This window comes from Diadema antillarum, unplaced genomic scaffold (genome assembly GCF_040938485.1).
Source record: "Diadema antillarum isolate AM-2024a unplaced genomic scaffold, OU_Dant_1.0 seq00000182_RagTag, whole genome shotgun sequence".
Classification (NCBI taxonomy): domain Eukaryota; kingdom Metazoa; phylum Echinodermata; class Echinoidea; order Diadematoida; family Diadematidae; genus Diadema; species Diadema antillarum.
This window is the reverse complement of record NW_027271249.1, coordinates 835,269-846,275: the sequence shown is the minus strand read 5'-3', so window position 1 is coordinate 846,275 and position 11,007 is coordinate 835,269. Positions and strand designations below refer to the sequence as shown.

Genomic DNA, 11,007 nt, shown 5'->3' with positions numbered 1-11,007 from the left:
ACAGCCATCTTGCGTGTTCGGCAGGTGGCTCACCGTTTCTTACACGGAAACATGAACATCCATGATTCTTACCGGCTACAGATAGATCTCATTATTATGTGATAATGTATTGTGAGAGTCATACCATTCCAGGCATGAACAGTTCTATATGACTTTATTTATGCTGTACATATAATACTCTATCATGTGACACGATATCTTCGAAAGTCAAGAAATCTATGACGCAACCAACACAAAGCTGTGTCATTATCCAGTAGCGTGAATGATGTGTATACGTTTAGACGTCGCTGGTATTCGTCATGTGCGTCTTGTCAAAGCTAAACTTTCAGTGAAAAGCAAATATTTGTGGTTGTCATAGTCTGTCTGATTGTCAATTTAAATGAAAGAAATGACAAAATAGTAGTTACACAAAGTCGACATGACGTCAATAGATATGAGACCTCCGTGTGTTTCCATGGCGAGGGCATAACGGGGGAACGTTCAGTGTCAAACCTTTTTCGAGGACGATATGAGATCCCCTGTAGAACTTTTCAAATGTATATGCCAGGTTGATGGAAGGTCATTAAGTATGTAATGATGTATCCTTGACGGCTTCGCTCTTCATGATTGCAGTCTAGTACGATTTTGCTGTTGTAACTCGTGGTGCGGATGAATATGACATGTGAGCTCTTTTCACTGGCAGCCTTCGCTTGTCAGTGGAAAAAAAGAACAATAATTACAATAAATAAGTAATCTTAGGATGTAAAAATCATGTTGCAAGGTACGTTTCTTGTAACCTGGGTTGCTACTCTCTTTCTCTCTTTTTTCTCTATAGCTCTCTTCTCTCCATTCATATCTTAAATAAAATCTATACGATGTATGTTTTACAAGCATGCTTTAGCTGTTGTTATTGTGTAATCTTCAATGCGGTATTAAAGATGCATGTCGTACATAATTATCCATGAGAACCCTGCAAGCACTTATGCCGTTGTATGCCGACTGGTATAAAATCCTCATGGATATAATTATCGTACTTGTCTGCACCTGCTGACTATCTAAATTACAAATAAATACAAATTACAAAGTGCATATAAAAAAGTTGATGGTAAAAATTGGTCAGGTGCCATTTTTGATTTTTTTAAAGTTGGCCCATCATCAGATAGATGAAATAAAACACCTCTAGTGATACCTCACTTGCTACATAACAAGGAATATTCTTGAAGTTGTGATTAAAGATATCCCAATTTCATTTATCGTTTTCTTTGTTCTTTTGCGACTGTAACTAGAAATATATATCAAATTAGCATGAATGGAGTGAAGTCGTTTTGCAGTCAAATTCGTCATTCCGTATCCACACGGATATATCGCACATCGATATCATGCTTCTTTGATGTAAATGTGATGATGCATCTCAACAAATATCTAATCACAACTTCACTTATTACCTTTCATTGCATACAAAAATACTGACAAATTGTACAATTACTGAACTCCGACTTCAATACACACCGTAGGCAAAAAAAAAGAAGAAAAGATAATAACTTCGTTATCAAACAAATATCCATACAAGGTTTTTTTTTTTTTTTCTTATGATAATGTAAGTGCTTTACTCTCAGTACTCTCGTCTCCCCAGTGATATTGCTTTGTGCAATGGATTGCATCTTCTGTTATGAACTTCATAAAGAAGAATGGACAATTTGAGGCACTTAACTTCTTTACCAAACACATTATTTTGTGTGTATGAAGAACTTCTTGTATTAGAAATAAATGTATCGAAGAAGGTCTGAGCAGCTTTGAGCATTTCAGTCGACTAATGGCATTGTGCTATTGTGATTGGCAGTGCGTGTTTTTTTTTTTTTTTTGCACTTTGAGAGACAGAATACAGCAAATATTCACAAAGCACCGTTTTCCGGATGATCTTTAGGCGAACAAATCATGCGAGCGTTTGCTGAATAAATATCTGGCTAGATGGAATTGAATTTTCGATATTGACGTGGATTCTTGGAGTGCGGATAATTGACGGAGCCAAAAGGCGATTAGAATATGCAACGGGCTATTTTTTTTTAATATGATTGCGAAAGAGAAATATGGCAGCCATAAAAATAAAATGATCGTGGACAAAGAATATCTCTTCCCATTACATCCATGCATTGTCCAATGATGAGTTCCTGATATTCCATACCCCCCCCCCCCCCCCCCCCCCCCCCCACACACACATACACGACAGAAAATGATACATGTGTAATCCAGGATGATAGATGACCTTTACGTAAAAGAGAATTGTTGATGGTTGATGAGAAAGTTGATAAAATGTTATCAAAGAAACGGGAGGAGAAGGAGGAGTAGGTTTTTTTTTTATGACACACACACACACCCACACACACATACACACACACACACACACACACACACACACACATACACACACATACACACACACACATCAACACGCGGGCGTGCGCGCACACACACACGATCTCATAACAGCCTCATATTCTCAGCGTATTTCGTAACATTAACACCAAATTATGATTGAACGAAATGATTATACATGTAGTTGATATCACGTCGAGACTTGATATCATTAGCGAATTAGATTAATGCCTACCTGTGAGCAACTGCGATTGCTGTATAGGAAGCGTTTAATGAAATTTATAAGTTCCCAACCGCAATAACTGACTGACCTTGCAGACAAATTTTAATTGGATTTATATTATTTTCTGAAACTTATGCAAATTAAAAAATGGTATTCTCTTAGAAGAATATATCGAATCCCAACTTCTGAAAAGCATAAGGCCGTTTTTGCAATGGGGGAGGGGGCAATATTGAGTTTGATCTTCTGTAGATCATGGTGTCAATTTCATATAATTTTTCGTTTTCAGTAAAATGTTAAACCACAATTGCACTATTTTACCCGATATTTGGAAAAATGCTTATGACTCTATCCACTTTGATTAAGCAAACTTTTTATTTCATGAATACTGTTAGTTTCATTTTTATTTATGCTCATATCTAACGATGCGCTAGCATACTCTTGTCGTTCTCAGTAACAATATGCTGAACCGAGAGATGTTTTTGTTTTGTTTTGTTTTGTTTTGTTTATCATCTGCATGGAGATCAATAGAGCCTACTCAACGTAAGTACCAGTAGCATTAACCAGATAAAGGTACGAGATAATCCAAGTTATTTATATTGTGAGCTATTGAAATTTGATTCCTGAATATCATGCGGTGCTTAAGTGATTGAAGTGCACAGGAGTGATCACCCCTTATCGTATTTAGTGCATCAGAGGGTCAATTACTTTATAAGTACCAGAGTATTTGACACGATTTCTCCCACTCCTGTGTACTGAAAGCTTTGAATCTGTGGCACCAGATGAAACATGCTGGTGGTGGTGGATGATTAGATGATTAACTAGTCATTGCTACACAATGATTATGATATCATCTGAGGTAAGCCATCAAATGGTAGCACAACAAATGCCGTTATGGTAACTGTCATTAAGGTATGCACAATACTAAACAACAATAATTATTTATATAGTTTGATCAGAATACCATTTCCTTTTCTGAATGATACGAGAAAAATGCCAACAAAATGGACAGCAACCTGCTGTCTATGCTCCACTAAAGCGGTGTATCATAGCACCAAAAAAAAAAAAAAAAATGACTTCACATCCCCCCCCCCCCCCCCCCGTGGTCGCTTTGTCGCTAAGCAACGATAATAAACGATTGCGGTTGCGGAGTGAAAATAGATGCCTCAGGCACTGCTAAAAAAATAAAGAAATGAAAGTAATCAATCTCTAAGTCGCTCTAAGAAATCACGTACAAATATCAACAATTTTGCAGTCCTTTATACAGAGACTCTTTTTCAGGAGGAAATTGGTGGATTTAGGCCTACGTACAGCTCCTCATTCCGAAGGTTTATTATCATTTTTTTTTTTTTTTTTTTTTTGCGAATGAAATCGGCTTCAATATTTCCGGAATACGCTTGCCCGAAAATGGAGAGGGTTAGGTTCGAAGTATGTTTGCAAGTGAAAAGGATTTCTGAATTACGAACCTTCGGAATGACGTATCTTGGGAATACGAACTCTAATTCATTTTTGGATTAACCAACCTTCGGAATTACGAACAAAAATCTTAACACAAAGAGTCCATTACCTCACGCTTTTACTTCTACTTATTACCGCTTGTATAGCAGTTTTGATAGACGGAAAGGAGAAAATTATAGAATCGTCAGGTTTGTCACAAAAACGTCGGATATACCGATCTATATGGGAATGAGATAAGGTGAGAGGTATAAAAATCTTTGTCTCAATTTTTTTTCCTTGGTCAAAAGTAATTCGAAGGAGAAGAAACTCCTTTATTCACCTACTTTAAGCTGCAAAGATTCTTGTAATTCAATGGTCAAAGGAGTAGGGTGTATTTAAAGTCCACAAATTATTGAATCAGCAAACACTTGTCAAATAAAGGCGATATTTTTTTTTAACCATCAGGGATGTCTTCGCCTCCTTTTGTATTTGTAAAATACACATGAAACTTGGGAATGTCATACTTTTCTTATGCATTTCCGGTGATTCAGATTTCAAAGAAACATATAAGGTGATGTTGTAATATGGGGATATCAACTCATGACATGTATCGGAACGTTTCATACATGGTTGAAATCAAAGAAGCATTTACCATATGTGTATACCACAGAATCAACAATAAAGGCTGAACTGGCGCGAAGCATGAATGAAAAAAGTTCGGAGAGAGCAATTTCTTGTTGGCACCCATAAACCTTTTTTTTTCTTTTTAAACACATGCATGACATAAATCTTTCCCCATTATAACCTTTATCCCTGCTGGAAAGAACACAATGTCCCATAGTGTGAGAAACACAGTGTGAACACAGTGTTAAATCTCTTCACACTGTTAAATTCGAGCGTGTTAACAGTGTGAACACAATGTGAGTCATCAATTCACAGTGTGAAACAAAGCATTACTATTTGAACACTCAGTGAAAACCACATCACAGTGTGAAATCATCTTCACACCGTTAAATTCGAGCGTTTTTACATAGTCGACTTTGTAAAGACACTGTGAAGACACTGTGAACGCACTGTGGGACACTGTGTTCTTTCCAGTAGGGTTGCTATAGTGAGAACACAATGAATGGTCCATAACAGCATGTTCATAATCCTGTCGCTATCTGCATGGCTGCTGACTTCACTCCATTTTATTGTCCGGCTAAAAATGCATGACTCAAAATGACAGTTATCTCCACATGATTCAGCATCAGATTTCATGTATCTTATGTATTGAAGTGTTTGCTTTATTATATAAAATAAACACTTTATTGAAATCAACATGCCGGTATACTGTTTAGCTGACACAATGTTTACCTTTACCTTTACCTTTACCTTGTAAGTTACAAGCATAAAAGCGGCCAAAGTTGCATTCCAAACGTACATGTATATAATGGGACTAAGCACACAACGGCAAACTCCATGGAATAACTCAAGAGTAATAGCAATTGTTAAGCTCATGCCATTAAAGCTTGTTTTGCAAAGATTGCGGCAAAGATAAATCTTTTATACAGTAAGTCCTTGGACAGCTTTTAGCGACTCACGTTGTGAATCGATCCTATCTGATCTATTCATGTCTATTTCAATGACCGATGCACTTTCTATACCTCCAGCACTGAACGCAGATAATTTTTAACCTGCAGGTTTTTAGGTGTTTTTTTTTTCTGTAGGCCTACACAATCATGCATTTAACGAATAGATCTTTGTGTAGTACAATGTATATATGGCAAATACGCTTATGCTCAAAATGTAGATATGAGGGACTTTGAATGGAAAGAGAAAAAGAGCCTATAAAGAGCCAATTCTATTGCATACTTGTAGGAATTTACCATGTTCGATTTGAATTCCGCTCATTGTGTGTCCTATCTCTTGTTATGATAGCAACAAAAAAAAAAGAAAAAGAAGAAGAAGAAGAAGAAGAAGAAAAATTTATCAAAAAGAAAAAAAAAGTACAAACAAATTACAAAAATAAGGGAAGGAAATAAAAGTTGAGTAGCAAATATAAGTTTGACGAAGAAAACGATAGCAACAAAGTGAATAAGAGAGTTGCACAGGCATAGCAGGCCAACGAAATGAACAGCCAAGCTAGCACACACATACACACACACACACACACACGCACACACACACACACACATCCCATAGACATCCATTCAGACACACATACACACACTCACACCCAAAGTATTTATCATTTAATGTTAAAAAACGTGAAGCCGCTTCACCGTCCCTAATAGCCTCTATAGGAAAGTGGCGGACATGCGCAGAGCAGCTAGCATGTTATTGCTCTATTTAAAGAATATGACATGCGCATGAGACAGACAGATACATCCGCTATACCGAGCAAGGATTTATCAAACGGAACTGATCAATTGTTATCAATTGTGGAAAAAATCTGAAACATTCTTATTTGGGGAAAAATGTTTTATATATCACTGTGTTAACAGATGGCATTCAGTGTTGCATCATAGGTATTACAGCTGAATTATAAGCGGCAGTAGTAGAGGTAGTGAAATCTGTCAAGAAGAGGGAAGTCTTATTTCAAATGTGGATAGGATATTCATGTATATCTGTGTGGCGTACTGCAGCCTGTTGATCTGTTCTACTGTTCAGTGGCTCATCAAAATTCGGTAAGTAATGTGATCACACTGTTGAACGAAATATTACATAGAACTTACTCGATCATTTAAAAAAATATATATCAAGTAATAACTTATATGTCATGCTGTAACATGTGGTTTACATTGTGTCTCTTTCTAGTTTGAATGCATTCACAAATGTGAGGGATGTTTGCTGGTATTTAGAAGAGTTATTCAAAGCTGAATGATTGAATGTTGGCTTCTATCTATAGAATTGTCTTCCATTTTCTAATGTGGTCTTTATGCCTTGTCCAAGAATCCCTTACTTCAACCGATTAGTCTTAGCACAAAACAATCGATACGTACTGACACCGCTGATTTGTTTTTTCTTTATTCCTCAAGTTTTACTGAAGGAACACTTCAAATATTTCCTTCCTTGACAGTTTATCCCCGATGCACCACAGTGAAAATAAATCAAAAAGATTCAAAATTGTCCGCAAATCAAACGAAATATTGTGAATTATCTAGCAAATAGCAGGGTTGATCTATACGTTATTTAGTAGTCGTTAATCTTAATTTCCTTGTGCGAAACTAATCATTATGTTTACCCTTGTAGCTCGTTGAACGTTCAACCTTACATAATACTTTTAATTCATGTCGTGTGAAATAAGGATGAGTTTGGTGTACATAAAAATAAATGTGTAGGTCTCGGTGTCTGAGCATGTGATATATCCTTGAAATATTGCACCTGAAAAAAGAACGTAGATGTCAGACAGACAATATTATTTCGGTTTTGATGAAAAAAAATAAAACATCCTTTGTAATAAAAACAAACAAATTAACAAACAAACGTGTATCAAGCTTTTGACAAGAGGCGCTTAAACTGCCCAGGCTTAATGTCAAAAACATACATAATACTACTAATAAAAAAGAAAGAAAAGAAAAAAAATTGAGAAATCATCAAAAAAAGAAACAGGTGTTAACGTGGCAATTAGTCTCCTACCGCTGTAGCATAAAGACTTCTTTTCATACAACATTTACTGTCCAAAGAAAGGTTTGAAAGGTTGGACAGGCATATGTAGCAGAATACGTCTTTAAATCATGACTTATGATTTCACATATGGGGAAAATTGAAAAAAATAAAAGCACTTGATAGAGACCATAAATAGTTTTAAAATACAAGAATCAAGATGATTTATACGATCTTGTCCTGTTGAAGACACTTAATTTTCGCGTAGGCCTATAGTGCTAATTTAATGCTTCATTCACGCAGGGTTCCATCCAGCTAGACCTGGCACGATGAACAGTACCGAGGAAGCCACCATCGAGTCTGCCGGTCCAGTATTCGGCGCCAAATTTGTAGCAACCATTTCTCTCGCCGCCATGACAGCTGCTGCGAACGTTTTGATATTGATGGCTTTTGCGACTCAGAAGAAACTGTGGACCTACACCAACTACTACATCTTTAATATGACACTGGCTGACTTATTGGTAGGTGTTGCAGTGATGCCAGTCCGTTCGATAATTATAACGTACAACGACTGGCCGTTTGGACGTGTGGCTGGACTTTTATTCATGACGCTCCAGAACGCAAGTCTCGGTGTTTCTGTGATGGGCGTGGTGGTCATCGCTGGAGACCGTTACGTAGCAACAATGCATCCGATGACCCACTATATGAGGAAGAGCAAACGCTTGGCAATGAAAATCAATGTTCTCACCTGGGTTGTCCCCTTCGCCATTTGGTTGTGCTTCAACCTGTTGTGGGATCTGGTCGATCCTGTTCTCGACCGGCCTATAACAGCCACAGGTTTACCGAGACCAAATTATGCCAACACCAAGGCTGCGAGTTGGTTCACATTCTGTCTCAGGTTTGTCATTCCGGTTTTGCTTATAATGACGCTTTATCTTCGTCTATACTACGAGATAAAAACCCGAGCAAGGGAACGTAATTCTACAATTCATCGTGGTGAAATCAAAACTGTCGATAGTTTGGGTACACTTAGCCAAGTTCTGCCAGATACCCAGTTTGATTTTAATCCAGGAAATAGTCCCGACAAAAGTGTGCAAACAGAATCGACCGCTATACCAAGTATTTCATTTCAAGTAGACAAGCACATGATCAACGCCGAGCAGTCGGTGACTAAAACGGTAACAGAGGGGTCCAACAGGCCTGGTAGGAAAACCATTTGCATTAAAGACATGAAACAACCAGCTCCTGAATCAGCACGGAGACAGCCTACCGCTTCGAAAAAGTCTTCTAGGGAATCCCCTTCGGAAGGGCAAAAGGCTATGAGAACACTGACCTTTATCGTACTGGCCTTCGCCATCTCCTGGACCCCCCTTGCCATCAATGTGGTGCTGTACAGCACCTCCAAGAGCTTCTACGCCAGGTTGAACGCAGTCGTGAAATTCACAGAGGTCGCACGGTGGATTTCGTTCACTAACAGCTTGCTCAATCCCGTCGCCTACGCCATTTCGCAGCCCTTGATTCGTGAGAGTATCGTCCGGTTATTTTGCAGCAGGTGTCGCCGAACAGGGTAGGGTCCATTTGACAGAGTTTCGAACCAATGGGGATCCAGGGCCCGAATTCTATCCGGCGTACACATACTATCTGTTTCCCACCGTAAGTCCTGTCTTACTCAGATATAAGAATGTGCACCTGCTTAGGCTGGAGTAAAAATAATGGCAGAGTCATCTGGATGAGCAGCAGGGGTAAAAATTAAAAAGCTGCCCTGGATAAAAGAAGACCGTATCACTTATATTGCAATCTTTATCGCCTAAGGATATTTAAGTCTTTTGGATGTAGGGTATAGACGGTTCGAATCAATAGCAACATGTCCATTTTTGTGCCATAGTTGTTAATGAGAAATTAAGCAGGAGATTTTGAAACTATCAACTCTGTGCATGAGGGTAAACACTCGAATCTGTTCAATTGTGATATTTAGGACCCACCAATATCACATATTTCTGTATTCAAACACAAGCGTCAAATACAATATCAAACATTAATATGATAATTAAATGAATAGATTACGTATACACACCGGCATATATACATGCACATACAAGCATATACAATCGAAATTTCCTCTTTATGAAAAATTTCCTCTCTATCTTTATGAAATTAGTGCTGATTGAAGCAAATTGCATTAATTGTGCCCCTGCATCACAAAACCAACAAAAAGTCGCCAGATATGGATTTTAGTTTAGGGCAGATATTGAAAGAGCAGATTCTAAGCTTTAAAATGGTGTACAACTCAATTCAAGTGGACTCTCCTAACCTATCTACATATTGGAAAGAAAACACACACTCTGGAAAAGTGTGAACTGAGAAAAGAGGCTCTGAAGTAAAGAGTCTATTCAAGCGCTTAATCTTTAGAACCGCGCTGGCTATGCGATGAATGGAACCAAAAAAAAAAAAAAAATACCAGGATGTAAACCACCATAGCAACAACAATGAGGAATTAGCAGTTTACGCTGAAATCTAGCATGCTCAATTAAAACATTCTGTCCATAATAAATGCCAACTTTCAAGATGATAGCTTTATTAAAAAGTTATTAGATTTGAAACTGAAGGGTGTGTAAAGGATTTTAAAGAAATGAAAGAGGACCTCTGTAGACCTACCTAATCGCACCACTCTACGAAAAAGGGGTTGTAGAAAAACTGTTGAAAACACACTTTCCTGTTCGTTTTATGACCCCAAACTTATGAATAATATTGACGAAGAATAGCTCTTTCAGAAAGTATGAAAAACTCAAGATTGGCTAGGTTGACCTGTTTCACCCTTTTGAGGCCCTCACGCAAAATCAAGGGCTGCGACTTTGTATTCATTTTGTGATGCACGGTCACAATTAGTATCGTGAGCTACTCTATAATTTTGCGTTTCACATCATGTTAGCATATTGTGTCAATTTGTAATTGTGTTTCCTGAAAAGAATAAAATTTTGATATCACTACCAAATAAAGTTATCGTCAGCCCTATTTTCTCTAAAGCGCTCAGATTTTAAAAGTCAGGTATCACATCGACGATGGTTTTGGTGATCAGTGAATTAAGAAATAACGGAAAGAAGCGAGTATCTAATGACTTTTCACTAATGCTTTCACACGACTTTTCATTTCATAACACATGAATAGACGGGAAAAATTTGATACCGGTAACAGATTCAAAATCTAGACTGATAACTTTTAGCAAATAGCAAAGAAAAAAATGATAACGTAGTCAGGCTTTGAATGCAAAAGCATTATCATTTATCATTTTGAAATATTTCAGTTTGAATCTAATGTAAAACAAAGGAGCAATTAAAATATGTGATAATCTTAATGATATCTGATATTATTCATTTTCCTTACGTTACGAGTGTAGTGTCATTGAATAAGAA

The 11,007-nt window shown here is 37.4% G+C and overlaps 1 protein-coding gene across 1 annotated transcript; it reads left to right on the top strand.

Moving 5' to 3' along the window:
* The first annotated feature begins 7,926 nt into the window (after positions 1–7,926).
* Positions 7,927–9,168, top strand: LOC139728511 (muscarinic acetylcholine receptor M1-like). Its single transcript, XM_071639448.1, has one exon. The coding sequence runs from the start codon at positions 7,927–7,929 to the stop codon at positions 9,166–9,168; it is 1,242 nt and encodes a 413-aa protein (XP_071495549.1).
* The last annotated feature ends 1,839 nt before the right edge of the window (positions 9,169–11,007 follow it).

What these genes read in the sequence shown, in the direction of transcription:
- LOC139728511 (XM_071639448.1), top strand. Translation starts at nt 7,927, where the DNA reads ATGAACAGTACCGAGGAAGCCACCATCGAGTCTGCCGGTCCAGTATTC.